Source organism: Mustelus asterias, chromosome 19, assembly GCF_964213995.1.
Source record: "Mustelus asterias chromosome 19, sMusAst1.hap1.1, whole genome shotgun sequence".
Classification (NCBI taxonomy): domain Eukaryota; kingdom Metazoa; phylum Chordata; class Chondrichthyes; order Carcharhiniformes; family Triakidae; genus Mustelus; species Mustelus asterias.
Window position 1 is genome coordinate 6,974,734 of NC_135819.1, and position 18,182 is coordinate 6,992,915.

At 48.6% G+C, this 18,182-nt stretch overlaps 1 protein-coding gene across 6 annotated transcripts in view; it reads left to right on the forward strand.

The window, feature by feature from the left end:
- Positions 1-18,182, forward strand: part of LOC144507722 (interleukin-12 receptor subunit beta-2-like) — a 73,204-nt gene that overhangs the window by 23,627 nt on the left and 31,395 nt on the right. For all 6 annotated transcript variants that reach the window (XM_078234959.1, XM_078234963.1, XM_078234965.1 and 3 more), the window contains exon 3: positions 1,592-1,670. In XM_078234959.1, the coding sequence (XP_078091085.1) occupies positions 1,607-1,670 (64 nt within the window). In that variant the 5' untranslated portion in view covers positions 1,592-1,606. The remainder of the gene's footprint in view (positions 1-1,591; positions 1,671-18,182) is intronic.

Here is an 18,182-nt window from a genome sequence, read left to right on the forward strand (position 1 = left end):
CTCCTCAAGGTGCTCACTCTCCCAGGGGTACAGTTCCCCCTCTCCTGACTCTCCCAGGGGTACAGTTCCCCCTCACCTGACTCTCCCAGGGGTACAGTTCCCCCTCTCCTGACTCTCCCTGGGATACAGTTCCCCCTCTCCTGACTCTCCCGGGGGTACAATTCCCCCTCTCCTGACTCTCCCAGGGGTACAGTTTCCCCTCTCCTGACTCTCTCTGGGGTACAGTTCCCCCTCTCCTGACTCTCTCTGGGGTACAGTTCCCCCTCTCCTGACTCTCCCTGGGGTACAGTTCCCCCTCTCCTGACTCTCTCTGGGGTACAGTTCCCCCTCTCCTGACTCTCCCTGGGGTACAGTTCCCTCTCTCCTCACTCTCCCTGGGGTACAGTCCCCCCTCCCCTGACTCTCCCTGGGGTACAGTTCCCCCTCTCCTGACTCTCCCTGGGGTACAGTTCCCCCTCTCCTGACTCTCTCTGGAGTGCAGTTCCCCCTCTCCTGACTCTCTCTGGGGTATTCCCCCATCTCCTGACTCTCTCTGGGGTACAGTTCCCTCTCTCCTGACTCTCCCTGGGGTACAGTTCCCCCTCTCCTGACTCTCTCTGGGGTACAGTTCCCCCTCTCCTGACTCTCCCTGGGGTACAGTTCCCTCTCTCCTCACTCTCCCTGGGGTACAGTCCCCCCTCCCCTGACTCTCCCTGGGGTACAGTTCCCCCTCTCCTGACTCTCCCTGGGGTACAGTTCCCCCTCTCCTGACTCTCTCTGGGGTACAGTCCCCCCTCTCCTGACTCTCTCTGGGGTATTCCCCCATCTCCTGACTCTCCCTGGGGTACAGTTCCCTCTCTCCTGACTCTCTCTGGAGTGCAGTCCCCCCTCTCCTGACTCTACCGGGAGTACAATTCCCCCTCTCCTGACTCTCACTGGGGTACAGTTCCCCCTCTCCTGACTCTCTCTGGGGTATTCCCCCATCTCCTGACTCTCCCTGGGGTACAGTTCCCTCTCTCCTGACTCTCTCTGGAGTGCAGTTCCCCCTCTCCTGACTCTACCGGGAGTACAATTCCCCCTCTCCTGACTCTCACTGGGGTACAGTTCCCCCTCTCCTGACTCTCACTGGGGTACAGTCCCCCCTCTCCTGACTCTCACTGGGGTACAGTTCCCCCTCTCCTGACTCTCTCTGGGGTACAGTTCCCTCTCTCCTGACTCTCTCTCTCTGGGGTACAATTCCCTCTCTTGAAGGTGCTGACTCTCCCTGGAGTACAGTTCCCCCTCTCCCGCCTCTCCCTGGTGTGCAGCTCCCCCTCTACAGGGTCGTTAAGAAATTCTACTCTATATAACAGCAAGGTCAATCTCACATCTGTCTGCACCGGGTACCCACATACCAGCAAAGGGCCCTGAATGGTTATTTGCAGCAAGGAATTCTGGCTGATTTACCATTCTTGAATACAGAGGTGATAGGGGAAGAGACTGTCCCCACCCCTCCCCTGCTTTACCGATCAATGGGGCAAGGCAATGGCACACCCTTTACCATACAGCCTTGACAAAAGTTTTTCCCATTTTCAGACTGTGTAACACCAGTTTTAATCTTTCCCTCTGACAGGTGATTGACGGCAACATGAGGATAGTTTTTGAGGTGCTACTGGTTGCAGCTGTACTGATACAGCATGTGAAGCAAACAGGTACACAGCTACTTTCAGATTATCCATCACACTCCATTGGGACGAACCAAAGGAATAACTTGGCAGCGAATATAAAGATAGTGTGGGAATGCAGGGAGGGCAGAAAACTCTTCCCAAAATAGCCTGAAGTTATAGAGTCATAGACGTTTACAGCATGGAAACAGGCCCTTCGGCCCAACTTGTCCATGCCGCCCAGTTTTTTTAAAACCCCGAAGCTAATCCCAATTGCCCGCATTTGGCCCATATCCCTCGATACCCATCGTACCCACGTAACTATCTAGATGCTTTTTAAAAGACAAAATTGTACCCGCCTCTACTACTATCTCTGGCAGCTTGTTCCAGACACCTACCACCCTCCGTGTGAAAAAATTGCCCCTCTGAAACTTTTGTATCTCTCCCTTCTCACCTTAAACCTATGCCCTCTAGTTTTAGACTCCCCTACCTTTGGGAAAAGATATTGACTATCTAGCTGATCTGTGCCCCTCATTATTTTATAGACCTCTATAAGATCACCCCTCAGCCTCCTACGCTCCAAATAAAAAAGTCCCAGTCTATCCAGCCTCTCCTTATAACTCAATCCATCAAGTCCCAGTGGCATCGCAGTAAATCTTTTCTGCACTCTTTCTAGTTTAATAATATCCTTTCTATAATAGGGTGACCAGAATTGCACACAGTATTCCAAGTGTGGCCTTACCAATGTCTTGTACAACTTCAACAAGACATTCCAATTCCTGTATTCAATGTTCTGACCGATGAAACCAAGCATGCCGAATGCCTTCTTCACCACTCTGTCCACCTGTGACTCCACTTTCAAGGAGCTATGAACATGTACTCCTAGATCTCTTTGCTCTGTAACTCTCCCCAACGCCCTACCATTAACTGAGTAAGTCCTGCCTTGGTTCAATCTACCAAAATGCATCACCTCGCATTTGTCTAAATTAAACTCCATCTGCCATTCGTCAGCCCACTGGCCCAATTGATCAAGATCCCGTTGCAATTGGAGATAACTTTCTTCACTGTCCACTATGCCACAAATCTTGGTGTCATCTGCAAACTTACTACACATGCCTCCTATATTCTCATCCAAATAATTAATATAAATGACAAATAACAGTGGACCCAGCACTGATCCCTGAGGCACACCGCTGGTCACAGGCCTCCAGTTTGAAAAACAACTCTCTACAACCACCCTCTGGCTTCTGTCAAGAAGCCAATTTTGTATCCATTTAGATACCTCACCCGTGAGATTTAACCTTATGCAACAATCTGCCATGTGGTACCTTGTCAAAGGCCTTGCTAAAGTCCATGTAGACAACATCAACTGCACTGCCCTCATCTACCTTCTTGGCTACCTCTTCAAAAAACTCAATTAAATTTATGAGACATGATTTTCCACTCACAAAGCCATGCTGACTGTCCCTAATCAGTCCTTGCGTCTCTAAATGCCTGTAGATCCTGTCTCTCAAAATACCTTCCAACAATTTACCTACCACAGATGTGAGGCTCACTGGCCTGTGGTTCCCAGGCTTTTCCCTGCAGCCCTTTTCAAACAAAGGCACAACATTTGCCACTCTCCAATCTTCAGGCACCTCACCTGTGACTATCGATGATTCAAATATCTCGGCTAGGGTACCCGCAATTTCCGCCCTAGCCTCCCACAATGCCCTGGGATACACTTCATCGGGTCCCGGGGATTTATCTACCTTGATGCGCTTTAAGACTTCCAGCACCTCCTTCTCTGTAATATGTACACTCCTCAAGACATCACTATTTATTTCTCCAAGTTCCCTAACTTCCATGTTTTTCTCAACAGTAAATACTGATGAGAAATATTCATTTAGGATCTCAGCCATCTCTTGTGGATTCGCACATAGATGACCTTGTTGATCCTTAAGAGGCCCTACTCTCTCCCTTGTTACTCTTTTGCCCTTTATGTATTTGTAGAAGCTCTTTGGATTCTCCTTTGCCTTATCTGCCAAAACAATCTCGTGTCCCCTTTTTGCCCTCCTGATTTCTCTCTTAACTCTACTCCTACACCCCCTATACTCTTCAAGGGATTCACTTGATCCTAGCTGCCTATGCATGTCATGTGCCTCTTTCTTCTTCTTGACCAGGGCCTCAATATCCCCAGTCATCCAGGGTTTCCTACTTTTGCCAGCCTTGCCCTTCACTCTAAGAGGACTGTGTTTACCCTGAACCCTGGTTAACACACTTTTGAAAGCGTGCCACTTACCAGACGTCCCTTTGCCTTCCCACAGACTCCCCCAATTAACTTTTGAAAGTTCCTGCCTGATACCATCAAAATTGGCCTTGCCCCAATTTAGAATTTTAACTTTTGAGCCATCATTCTCCATAGCTATCTTAAAACCAATAGAATTATGGTCACTGGTCCCAAAGTGATCCCTCACTAACACTTCTGTCACCTGCCCTTCCTTATTTCCCAAGAGGAGGGCAAGTTTTGCCCTCTCTCTAGTCGGGCCATCCACATACTGAATGAGAAATTCCTCCTGAATACACTCAATAAATTTCTCTCCATCCAAGCCTCTAATACTATGGCTATCCCAGTCAGTTGGGAAAGTTAAAATCTCTGACTATTACCTCCCTATTTTTCTTGGAGCTATCTGTAATCTCCTTACATATTTGCTCCTCAATTTCCCACCGACTATTTGGGGGCCGATGGTACAACCCTATCAAAGTGATTTCCCCCTTCTTATTTCTCAGTTCTACCCATATAGACTCAGTGGCCGAACCCTCGGATATATCCCTTCTTAGCGGGATATATCCGAGGGTGCTGTTTCCTAAGATGGTAAGTCCACATATGAAGAAATTCCTATTACTGGCACTGATCACCCCTGTGGCGCCCCCTAGGGATAGTGTCCCCAGAAATCCATACCCCAAAGAAGATCCTAATGTGACAGGGGCCTGCCAGTCGGCGCAGAGTTCTGCGCTGATGGCCCTGGTCACTATGCGTTTCTGGACATGCCCTTCGCTTGGGCACGGAACCGTGAGAGGTCTGATTGTCCCTACGGAAAAGAACCTTGGAGGCCTGTCTGTGGCCGTCATGTATACATTTTTGAATAAAAACACATAACCTTCTTTAACCCGATAACATGCATTACCCCGGGGTCGTTTGACCACATGGTCCCATGTTGTGGAACCTTCCCTCCCCCAGGACTGTCCACTTGGTTGTACCCCTTGGTGAGAGTCAAATGGGTATGTCCCCGAGGCTGAGCTTACGTGAGTGCCGTTGCACTTGCCACACATAAGCTGCCTACCCGCGGTGACTGCAATGCATTTTTGTTGCTTACAGTCACAAGTGAAGTGTCCTTCCCGGACCCTGCACTCCCGGAGAGCACAATGTGCCTCAGCGCACAAATCATTTTTAGGGACAAAGGCATGCACGCACCCCCATCCCTCTCCCTTAAAACATTGTGGGTAGTTCCCATGTGTCTCCTCCCGTTGGGGTCCCATCCCCCCTAGAATTCCCGGCTCAGTGAGCTCTACACACCTTCCTTGTATCCCTTGTTTAAAGTACCCAATATGTTCCTTGCAGGGTGCCCCCGATGTGTCAATAGTGAATAACTCTTGTGGGAGCCACCCTGGTGTTGCGATGAATAGGGAGTTTACTGATCGCGCTGAAGGGTAACAAGCGGCCCTATTCCCATAGATCTGGATGTGTGTTTTCAGGAATAGGTTTTCTTCCATGATTGGTGGTTCTGCTCCCCTAACCCCCATGTGTTGGAGCGTATTTACAATGGTCATGGCTATCATCAAATATGTCCCTATTCCCATATCGTTTTTTACAACAGTATTTTTACAGTTATAGTATATACAGAAAATAAACAGGCAATCAAATTAAAAGTAGTTTGTTCCGACGTCTTGATAGTAGATCTGGTCCTGGTGCCTGTGGAATTTGAACGAACGAAAACGGTATCTTTAGTTCATTTGTCTTCATACAGCCTTAATTGGGTCGAATGTTTCCAGATCCCCTGTCCCCTTATATCTATGATGTGGAGATGCCGGCGTTGGACTGGGGTAAGCACAGTAAGAAGTCTCACAACACCAGGTTAAAGTCCAACAGGTTTATTTGGTAGCAAATACCATAAGCTTTCGGAGCGCTGCCCCTTCGTCAGATGGAGTGGATATCTGTTCTCCAACAGTGCACAGAGACACAGAAATCAAGTTACAGAATACTAATTAGAATGCAAATCTCTACAGCCAGCCAGGTCTTAAATGTACAGACAATGTGGGTGGAGGGAGCATTCAACACAGGTTAAAGAGATGCCAGCCAGGTCACTTTCATAGAAGAAAAATCATAGAAATCATAGAAACCCCACAGTACAGAAAGAGGCCATTCGGCCCATCGAGTCTGCACCGACCACAATCCCACCCAGGCCCTACCCCCATATATTTTACCCACTCATCCCTCTAATCTATGCATCCCAGGACACTAAGGGGCAATTTTTAGCATAGCCAATCAACCTAACCCGCACATCTTTGGATTGTGGGAGGAAACCGGAGCTCCCGGAGGAAACCCACGCAGACACGAGGAGAATGTGCAAACTCCACACAGACAGTGACCCAAGCCGGGAATCGAACCCAGGTCCCTGGAGCTGTGAAGCAGCAGTGCTAACCACTGTGCTACCGTGCTGCCCAAAGGTCTTAAACGTACAGATAATGTGGGTGGAGGGAACATTCAACACAGGTTAAAGAGATGTGTATTGTCTCCAGACAGAACAGCTAGTAAGATTCTGCAAGATCAGGGGGAAAGCTGTGGGGGTTACTGATAATGTGACATAAATCCAACATCCCGGTTTAGGCCGTCCTCATGTGTGCGGAACTTGGCTATCAGTTTCTGCTCAGCGACTCTGCGCTGTCGTGTGTCGTGAAGGCCGCCTTGGAGAACGCTTACCTGAAGATCCAAGGCTGAATGCCCATGACTGCTGAAGTGCTCCCCCACAGGAAGAGAACAGTCTTGCCTGGTGATTGTCGAGCGGTGTTCATTCATCCGTTGTCATAGCGTCTGCATGGTTTCCCCAATGTACCATGCCTCGGGACATCCTTTCCTGCAGCGTATCAGGTAGACAACGTTGGCCGAGTTGCAAGAGTATGTACCGTGTACCTGGGAGATGGTGTTCTCACGTGAGATGATGGCATCCGTGTCGATGATCCGGCACGTCTCGCAGAGGTTGCTGTGGCAGGGTTGTGTGGTGTCATGGTCACTACTCTCCTGAAGGCTGGGTAGTTTGCTGCGGACAATGGTCTGTTTGAGGTTGCGCGGTTGTTTGAAGGCAAGAAGTGGGGGTGTGGGGATGGCCTTGGCGAGATGTTCGTCTTCATCAATGACATGTTGAAGGCTCCGGAGGAGATGCCGTAGCTTCTCTGCTCCGGGGAAGTACTGGACGACGAAGGGTACTCTGTCCACTGTGTCCCGTGTTTGTCTCCTGAGGAGGTCGGTGCGGTTTTTCGCTGTGGCGCGTCGGAACTGTTGATCGATGAGTCGAGCGCCATATCCTGTTCTTATGAGGGCATCTTTCAGCGTCTGGAGGTGTCTGTTGCGATCCTCCTCATCCGAGCAGATCCTGTGTATACGGAGGGCTTGTCCGTAGGGGATGGCTTCTTTAACGTGTTTAGGGTGGAAGCTGGAGAAGTGGAGCATCATGTGGTTATCTGTGGGCTTGCGGTACAGTGAGGTGCTGAGGTGACCGTCCTTAATGGAGATGCGTGTGTCTCCGATGCAACCGATTCCGGAGAGTAGTCCATGGTGAGTCTGATGGTGGGATGGAACTTGTTGATGTCATCATATAGTTGGTTCAGTGATTGCTCACCATGACTCCAAAGGAATAAAATGTCATCGATGTATCTAGTGTATAGCATCGGTTGAAGGTCCTGTGCAGTGAAGAAGTCTTGTTCGAACCTGTGCATGAAGATGTTGGCATATTGAGGTGCGAATTTTGTCCTGTTGGACTTTAACCTGGTGTTGTGAGACTTCTTACTGCCCTTATATCTATACAGGCACAGGTATCTCCGCTAATAATGACCTCGTAAGGTCCGTGCCATCTTGGGGCAAATCCTGGTTTTGCAGGAAGCACTTTTGTTAAGACCTGGCTCCCGGCTTTTGGGACCTCTGGTAATATTTCTGAGTCCTCCTCTGTATCGACCTGTGCCTGATTTAAAATTACGGACCGGCGCATCCCCTTCAATTGGGTGCTAAGGTCTCGGATGTATTGACGGATCTTATCCTTTATCGGACCCACATCTGTCCAGCCTGTAATAATGTTTTCGGGTAAGTGCATTGCTCGCCCGGTCATCAGCTCGTATGGAGTCAAGCCGGTAGTTCGATTTGTGGTCGCCCTAAGCCTCATCAGAACTGCAGGTAGGACTTCTGTCCAATTTCTACCTGAGGATTGCATTGCTTTTGCTATTTTTAGGGTCCGATTCATCCTCTCCACCATCCCGGAACTTTGTGGGTGAAAGGGGATGTGAAATTTCTGTTTTATTCCTAATAGTTGGCAAATGTTTTTCATAACCTTTCCTGTGAAATGTGTTCCCTGGTCCGAATCAACTTGAATTGGCATCCCCCATCGGGGAATGACTTCTGCTGCCAATATCCTGGCTACCGTTAGGGCTGTACAATTGGTTGTGGGGAATGCTTCTACCCACCTGGTGAATTGATCTACTATTACCAGGCAGTATGTTTTCCCGTGAGAGGGGGGCAATGGTCCTATGAAGTCCATTTGTATCTGTTCCCAGGGTCCCTTTGGTCTGGGTTGGTGTCCCATCTTTACCTTTATGGGCTTCCCGGGGTTGTGCTGTGCACATATAGTGCATCTGCGGCAGTATGCGGCCACATCCCGTCCCAATCCTTTCCACCACCACTCTCTCCCCAGGCTCTGTATCATTGCATCCCTGCCTGTATGGGGAAGCCCGTGGTGTAGTTCCAGTAATGTGTTCTGGATACATCCTGGTGCCAATACCCGGTTATCTTTTCTCCACACCCCGTCAGTCCCTTTAACTGCGCCCAGCTCCTCCCATCTATCTCGTTCTTGTTGGGGAGTGTCCCCATATAATTTCTGTATGTCAATTTCTTCCGGTTCTACCACTATCGCTGCAAGGGGCAGGCTTTTAATGTCGCTGTTTTCTAGTGCTTGCTGTGCCGCTGTGTCTGCGGCTTGATTCCCTTTGAAATGAATCCACCCCGGGGTGTCCCTTCCGGGTTCCCGCTGGTGGGCTTTTATTTTAATTACTGCGGCCTCTGTAGGCTGTTCACTAGCTGCTAGCAGCGCCCTTATCTGCTGTTGGTGTTTAATGGGGGTACCTCCTGTAGTAATGAACCCCCTTCTCCCCCATGCGGACATGTAATCATGAACCACACCAAACGCGTATTGGCTGTCTGTATACACATTTACTGTTTTCCCTGCTGCTAATCTTAAGGCTTGGGTGAGGGCAACTAATTCTGCTACCTGAGCGGACTGACCCCCGTCGATCCGTCCTGATTCTAGGGTTTCCAGGTTCTGGTCTACTACTGCCCACCCTGTCCTTGGTGATCCGGATACATATTTGCGGGACCCATCCACATAGAAGGTCTTATCTGCTGTTGGAAGGGGTTCGTCTCTAATCTTTCCTTCCTTGCTATCTTCGTCAATTTCTCCACAGCTGTGTGCTTCCCCAATATCTAAAATCCCTTCCGCGGGGTTTTCTCCCGTGTCCCTAATGATGGTGACTGACTTGTTAGGTGGTAGGAGTGTGGCCTCCCACCTTGCCCTCCTTATATTCGAGACTGTTTTGAGTTTGCCCGTGTTTAGCATTTCTACCAATGTATGTTTTGTGTGTAGCACGATATCTCCTGTCATGACAATGGGCTCACTTATCCTCACAGCCCATGCTGCACAATCTAGGGCGGCTATGCACCTGGGCATCCCGGTGACTACTGGTCCCTCAGACGTTGAATAATACTCTACGGGTCTCTTTCTATCTCCATGAGTCTGTGCCACTACGGCAGAATAGAAGCCGTCCTGGTTATCACAGAAGATGTGGAACTTCTTGCTTCCATCTGGCAGTCCCAGCCCTGGGGCTGAAACTAACCTAGCTTTCAACTCTGCATATGCTGTCTCTTGCTCTTGTCCCCACTCTATACTTTCCAAGGCTGGCTTTCCTCCCTTCACTAGTCTCTGAATTGGCTCCGTGATTCTTGCGAAGTCAGGGATAAAACTCCTACTGTAATTGAATAGTCCTAAAACTTTTCGGACCCCTCTTACTGTAACTGGTCGCGGCATTTCTTTAATCGCGGTTTTGCGATCTGCGAGCATTTCTTTAATTCCCTGGGAAATTAGGTGTCCTAAGTACAGGACACGGTGTTTTGCAATTTGTGCCTTATGTGGGCTGACTTTCAGCCCGGCTTTTGCCAATCCTTCTAGTACTGCATACAGGGCTGCCTTGTGCCCTTCTTCTGTTTTGGACGCTATTAACACATCGTCCACATACTGGAGGACCGTATTGTCCTCATGCAATTTCACCCTACTCAGGATATCGCTCATTGTTCTGTGAAATATGGCAGGTCTGTTATGAAATCCCTGTGGGAGGCGAGTCCATGTGTACTGTTTCTCTCCCACAGTGAAGGCGAATTTGTTTTGGGATTCTGTGTCCAGTGGAAGGGACCAGAACCCATTTGCTATATCTAGCACCGTGAAAATTTTGTGGTCTTGTGCCAATCCGTTTAAAATAGTCGAGGGGTTTGCCACAATGGGGTGTAATTTAGGTGTTACCTTGTTCAAACCTGTGTAATCGATGGTGAGCCGGGAGCTCCTGTCAGGTTTTATAACTGGCCATGTGGGGGAATTGGTGGTACTGGTGGTTTCCCTGAGGATTCCCTTTTCTATTAAACCCTTGACTATTTCTACCACTGCCCCTTGTGCTTCTCTCTTGATAGGGTATTGTCGGTGGGGCTTGTGTTCCGGTCCTGGGACTTTTATCGGTTCTGTGTCGGTTAGTCCGGTATCTAATTTCGTCCTAGCCCAGGCTTCGGGAATGGAAGCGCAGATGGCTCCGAACCCTTCTTTTTCCTGATCCCAATCTCGGGCCACGATGGTGGCTACCCCATCCGTCCCCAGGTGGCTAGCTAATGTCCCTATTCCGGTCTTCCCACCGTCAGGTTGTGGCCAAATTAGTTTCCCTTTCCCACAATCTATCAGCACCTGGTATTCCCTCATTAAATCGTTCCCCATGATTGTGCCCTCATTATTCTGACATACGTAAAATTGCATTGGAATATACTTGTGGTTGATTTCTACTAGTGTGGTCTCGCTAAGATAGGCGGGTATTCTCTCTCCCCCTACCCCGGTTATGTGTATTCTTTTGTTGGTCAGTGGCAGGGGTAGGTTTGTAATTGATATGGCTGCTCCCGTATCTACTAACATGTGGCATTCCCTACCCCCTACCAAGGCTTCTACATATATTCTCTCTCCCTCTTTCCTGTTTTGGATGGGAGCTACGGGTTGTGAGATTTCGACCAGTGTTGGTCGATGAGTGGGGTGGATGGACACCGGCTTCTGTCGGGATTCACTGTCTTCTGTGGGCGTGGCTACACTAATCCTCTCCTGTCTCCCATCTCCCTGGTTTGGGGTCTCTTCTAGTCACCCTAGTGGATTCCGGGAATGTGGTGCCCCCGGGGTTGGTCTATAGTTGTCTTGGGGTCTCCCATGTTTCCCCCAACATGTTGCCTCGGTGTGCCCTGCCCTGTGGCAGTAGTCACAGCGGGGCCCGCCATTCTCGGGTTTCCCTTTGGATGGTGCTCCCCTGCAGAATCTAGCCATATGCCCTGGCTGGCCACACGTGTAGCAGCTGAGCCCGGTTCTCCCCTTATCTCCGTTACGGGGGGTTCCAGTTCTCTCTCGTCTGGGCTTTGTCTGGGCAACCTTCCCTTCTTTTATCCCGCTAGCCCACTCGACTAGCTCGTCATAGTCTTGGGATGCTATCACCCCCATCTTAAGGATTTCTTGGTGTACCTCTGATAGCCCGTCCTTGAATGCCTGGATAAAAGCCCTGTCTCTCCTATCCACATTGTCCTGTCCTGAACACTCCCTATATACCTGGAATAATCTCTCTCCAAATTCCGATGCACTTTCCCCCTGTCCTTGTTTAGTATTTGTGATCCTGCTCCAATTAGTGGGGGAGTTCCCTAAGACCCGTTGGATTTCGGTCTTAAATAATGTGAAGGGTGCCAGCTGGTCGTCTATCTCAGCCGTTGTAGGAACGGCATGTGTCCACCTTCCTCCATTATAGTCCTGTGCTGCTTGGGTCGCTGGCCCTCCTGCCACCAACCTCCATTTATCCGCTGGACAGGCTGCCCGGACCAGCTGGTGTATGACCCTTAAATGTAACTGGTGTCCTACCCAGAGTGAATCCAATTCGCCCCAAAATCCCAGGTTTGCGCTTCTGGGTTTTAACTTCCCCAGGGATGCCATAATCTGCTGCCTTTCCCCTGGGGTAAAAGGCTTATAGGTTGCTTTTGGTTGTGCTAACGTCCCTCCTCTGGTGACTGGCGCCTGATTATAATTTTTTATGTCCCCTTCTGATACTGGAGCGGTTGTATGTTTCTGCACTGACTCGTATGAGGGCACAGGGTCCGTTTCCTCTGAGCTCTGCGTTATCTCCGCAGTGTGGCTTCTGTGTTCTAATTCCCTCACTCTCTCCTGCAATACCTTAATTTGTTCTGTCTCTTTGTGTCTCTCCTCCATGGAGGCATTTACCTTCTCAATTAGTCCAGCTAACTGGGTCACTAACATTACTCCCATTACTTTTGTTTTGTCCCGTTTAACTCCGTCTACCCACTTTCTCTGATCTTCTAAAGTTTGTGATGCGTTCCACCCGTTCCGTTTCATCTTTGCAACAATCGCTTCTCTGGCTAACAGATACTTAAAAATGAGAGCTACTGCAGTTTCTCCCTCAATAACGTGGTCTGCCATTTTTCTGTCTAGCAGTCCTGCAACCCCCATATGCTGGTTCAAAGAACAAAGAACAAAGAACAATACAGCACAGGAACAGGCCCTTCGGCCCTCCAAGCCCGCGCCGCTCCCCGGTCCAGGATTGAATCCTGAATCCAGGATCCCCGCCCAATTTTCCAGCCTATCTACATCCTAATATCCTATCCACCGAGCTGTCCCTCACAGCTACGATGCTTTGTTCATCACAACTATTAACTCACCCCCACCCCCCCATTCCAGACCATGTGATCTCCAGGGAGAGGTGAAAACCCAGAGTGAAAACCCCAGGGCCAATATGGGGAAAACAAAATCTGGGAAATTCCTCTCCGACCCCCTGTGGCGATCGAAACGAGTCCAGGAGATCACACTGGCCCTGATCAGAAAATGAAATGGTTCCAACAGTAAAAGTGCCCCAACTCTCTCTCTCTTATCTCCTGTCACTGATACTGCTCCAGCACCGTCTGTATTGCTGTAGGGTCTCGTAGTGGGGTCCCAGTGGGTCTCTTCCCCTGTGCTCCCCCAACTATTCCTGACACCTCACGCTTGGTCTGTTTTGTGTTGTCTTATTGGGATGTGTGCTGGTCTTTAGTGGGTTTGTCGGCCCCTGTCCCCAGCCCCTTTAAGTACAACGCCTCCCGCTTGGCCACCACCTCCACTAGCAAGGTTGATCCGTTACCCCAAAAAGGGAGTTTCAGCTCCCTGGTACCCTGCTATGGACTGTGGTGTTCCCTACAGACGAACAAGGTTATCAAACTCCGCCCGGGTCCCTAATGGATTCTCCGTCGCTGTGTATCTTGGTCAGGATGGATTGGGTCCCCTCTTCCTCAACACTGACACAAATGTATCTGTTATCAAAGCCCCTGTTATAATTAGTAACTGTATCGACTCTGAGGTTGTTCGTCCCTTCAGAGTCTGTGTTGTTACCCGATTTACACTGTCCGTGCCTTGCACCCTGAGTACCTGTGCCTCTTAGCGCCCGCTTCAAAACCCAACCTTAGCGTGGGAGATTTCTCCTCTTAACGTCCAGTTTAGGGTCGGGCACCTTGAGTCAAGCACTCCCTTATCCTATTGCCTTGGCACAGACAGCGGTTTCGTTTACAATCCTGGGTTAGTTACACCAATTAGTTCTGCATGCGGTTCTTATCTTTATATTAGTCTTAATTCCTTATTCCCGTTATCAAATAGCCCAAAACCTGTTATCTTTACCTCTGGTCCTCTATTTCTATTGAAGTTACTTACCTTCTTCCATGCGGTCGTTCTGACCTACCTCTTTAGTGCAGAATTCTGTTTCAATTTTTAAAACTTAGGCAAGATTATACAGTTCTACAAGACAACAATATTTAAAACGGACAAACCCTAACCCTTAAAGGTACCTCACTTTGAACGGAGACTTGTACTCACCCTTGACTGCTCTGGATTTTTATCAGATTCGTTTAAATTTGATCCCGGCTTCCAGACCGTGGCCACTAGTCAGAAGTCAGATATCAAATCCTGAGCCGACTACGCCATTTGTTGTAGGGAAAAATCCCTTGTACCAGTGCATTCAAGGAGGTCGAGTCGCAAGGCAAGGTTCAAAGCGTTTTTCTTTATTGTACAATTACTGGGATCCCAGGGAGACCCCCGTAGCCAGCTTAGAAACAGTGGCTTGGCCACGTTGATCTCAACAGTTACACATTTGCTCTGGATATTTATAGGAATCCAAATTCGAGCGGGAACATTTGCTCATACATTTTTACAATACCTAAAAAGTGGCCTATCTGGTCAGGAAGCTCCCTGGTAGACTTTGTCAATTTGCATCTGTATGGTGTGTGTCCGTGTTAATGGGACTGCCTGTTCTTGCCCCGGTGTTTTAATGTGTTTCCCATTATCCTCTCGATGTGTCCCCTTATCTAAATCGACCTCTGATGTTTTGTGTCTGTATTCTATGCTTGCGAGATTAGGCGTTAATGTCATTTTGTCCTGCTGTGTGTAGGGGGATTTAATCTAATCTTTTATTCTTTTTATCCTGGTTTATTAAGTTTCTTTGCCTGCCTTGGCCATTTTATTCCCATAATATTTTATTTACAGTACACTTATGCCATATATCCCACTGCCAGGTCTTGACTTGCAGATATCCCGATCTTCTGGCCAAGGGCCGGTTTAAAATGCAGCTTCGTGCTGTTGCTGGGCAGAATAAGGATCTTCCATCAAACTTGAATTAAAGGTGTCTCAGCTGTGCAGAGGGGGATTTAAACGAATGTCCATTCGAGTGTTCCCCTCTGCATTGTGGGCACGTTATGAATGGTGCCAATCAGTCCAATAAATGAATATGTTTAATGAGGTGAATATTGATGAGATAATAAAAATATGGCTTTGGAAAATGGCCTACTTCAGTGGTGAGGGCGGTTTTCCCGCATTGGGATACATAGTGATGAGGTCGGTTTTCCCACATTGGGATACAGGGTGGTGAGGGGGGTTTTCCCACATTGGGATACAGGGTGGTGTGGGCGGTTTTCCCACATTGGGATACAGGGTGGTGAGGGCGGTTTTCCCACATTGGGATACTGGTTGGGGCCACTACTGTGCAGTGTTTACATCAAAGATTTGAAAATCAGCTTAGATGGAGGGAGTAAGCTCAAAATTTGGGAATAATACCAAAAAGGATGGAGAGTTGATTCTTAGAAGTCCAAAAAAGGTGAGAAGCGAAAAAGCTAAAAGAAACTGTAGGACTGTGCATGTTCAGCTGTCCTGCTGCCCAGTGCCAATCACACCCACCACAGGGCTTAGTTTCTGGAATTCCTCCCATGGTGACAGGATAACCAAGACTGGGATCCGAACATTGACATTTGGAAAAGATAGGAAGCTGGGAAAAGGTGGAGGGATATCTCCGTTAATTAAGGATAACATTAGTACAGTAATGAGAGATGACCTTAGCTTGAAAGAGCAAGATATAGACTTGATAGAAGCAAATTACTGTGGATGCTGGAATCTGAAACCAAAAGAGAAAACGCTGGAAAATCTCAGAAGGTCTGGCAGCATCTGTAAGGAGAGAAAATCAGCTTTGACAAAGGTGATCTTGACTCAAAACATCAGCTCTTTTCTCTCCTTACAGATGCTATCAGACCTGCTGAAATTTTCCAGCATTTTCTCTTTTGGGTTCAAGATATAGACTTAGTGTGGATAGAGATAGGAAATAGGATAGCTAAGAATTTACTTGCAGGAGTTACACTGTTACAAGGTATACAGGAAGAAATAAATAGGCCATGAAAGAAAGGTACCACAATAATCACGGGCGACTTTAATCTACATACAGACTGGACAAATCAGATTGATAGATATAGTCTGAAAAATTGGTTCAAACAGCATAATTGGGACATATTCTTTGACAGTACGTTCTAGAGGCAACCAGGGAGCAGGCACCTGGTAATGTGCAATGACAGTAAGAAGTTTAACAACACCAGGTTAAAGTCCAACAGGTTTATTTGGTAGCAAAAGCCACACAAGCTTTCGGAGCTCCAAGCCCCTTCTTCAGGTGAGTAGGAATTCTGTTCACAAACAGGGCATATAAAGACACAGACTCAATTTACATGAATAATGGTTGGAATGCGAATACTTACAACTAATCAAGTCTTTAAGATACAAACAATGTGAGTGGAGAGAGCATCAAGACAGGCTAAAGAGATGTGTATTGTCTCCAGGCAGGACAGCCAGTGAGACTCTGCAGGTCCAGGCAAGCTGTGGGGATTACAGATAGTGTGACATGAACCCAATATCCTGGTTCGGCATCTCCACATCATAATGTGCAATGAAACAGGATTAGCCAATAACCGCATACAGTAAGAACACTGTGAATAGAAATAGACTCGGTTGCTGTGGAAGTGAAGAGGTATTTGTGAGGTTTGGTTCACAGGACATTAAAGGACTTGTCGGGTGACAAGGCTGTTAAAAAACAAGATTTCTAGGTTTTAATCAGAACATAAAAGCTAACCAGTAATGACGAGCTGATGTAAAAGCAGAATGAACGTGGTTAGTATACTGTTGGCAGTGTTAGGTTTCACATCATAGAAAGGATAATGAGATTCATTGCAATGCTGTTTCTGCTTTGAACAAATATAAACAATCCTGAAAAACTGCCTCATTTTGCTTCAGGTGATCTGAATAAAGTGTTTAAAATTTTGAAAGGATAAGACAGGACAGAAGCAGAATTCCTCTGGCAGAGAGGTCAAGAATTGCACGGTGTAGGAGATGGAGATCTGAGAGCAGTTGTAAACAGTATTGAGAAGACACTGGCTTGTGGATTGTGGGGATGAATTGTCAGCTAAGTGGTGTTGTTTATTGCCACTCGACCTTCTTTCAAATGTGTGCTCTTCACGACGACTGAAATGTATTTCTGCAGCGTGTTATTATCATTGGATCATCTGTGTAGTATTTCTGATCAAGACTTTGGCCGGAATTTTGCCGGCACGCCCGCCCCGATTGCGGGGGCGGGTGAGGCTCGGAGAACGGCATTCTCCGTTGGCCTCAGGCGGGATTGTACGAACATTGGGCGGACGTGCCGGTGAAATTCCGCCCTTTGTGATACAATTTCTTCAGTGCCACCACAATCTTCTGGCCTGTCTCAGGCACTCGGCAAGTTTCCGACTTAGGGATAGTGAAGTATTGGTGTGGGTCCCTGGGCAGCACGGGGGTGGCACAGTGGTTAGCACTGCTGCCTCATACCGCCAAGGACCCGGGTTCAATTCCAGCCTTGGGTGACTGTGTGGAGTTTGCACATTCTCCCCGTGTCTGCGTGGGTTTCCCCCTGGTGCTCCGGTTTCCTCCCACACTCCAAAGATGTGAAGGCTCGCTGGATTGCTCATGCTAAATTACCCCTTAGCATCAGGAGGATTAGCAGAGTAAATGAGTGGGGTTACGGGGATAGGGCCTCAATGGAATTGTTGGTGGTGCAGGCTTGATGGGCCGAATGGCCTCCTTCTGCACTGTAGGGACTCTATGACTCTATGATCTGTCCCCAGCATGGAGATAGTGAGGCCTGAGTGAGGGTCTCTGTCCCCAGTCCAGGGATAGTGACACCTAGGAGTGGATCTCTGTCCCCAGCCCAGGGATAGTGACACCTAGGAGTGGATCTCTGTCCCCAGCCCAGGGATAGTGAGGCCTGGGAGTGGATCTCTGTCCCCAGCCCAGAGATAGTGAGGCCTGGGAGTGGATCTCTGTCCCCAGCACAGAGATAGTGAGGCCTGGGAGTGGGTCTCTGTCCCCAGCCCAGTGATAGTGAGGCCTGGGAGTGGATCTCTGTCCCCAGCCCAGAGATAGTGAGGCCTGGGAGTGGATTTCTGTCCCCAGCACAGAGATAGTGAGGCCTGGGAGTGGGTCTCTGTCCCCAGCACATGGGTAGTGAGGCCTGGAAGTGGGTCTCTGTTCCCAGCCTAGAGATAGTGAGGCCTGGGAGTGGGTCAGTATCACACTGCAGTGTGTTGCCTTCCCCAATAAGCCATTGCTGAAATGCTGTCTATGTGCTATGTGCTTGGGAGTCCTCTCATTACTATGGTCA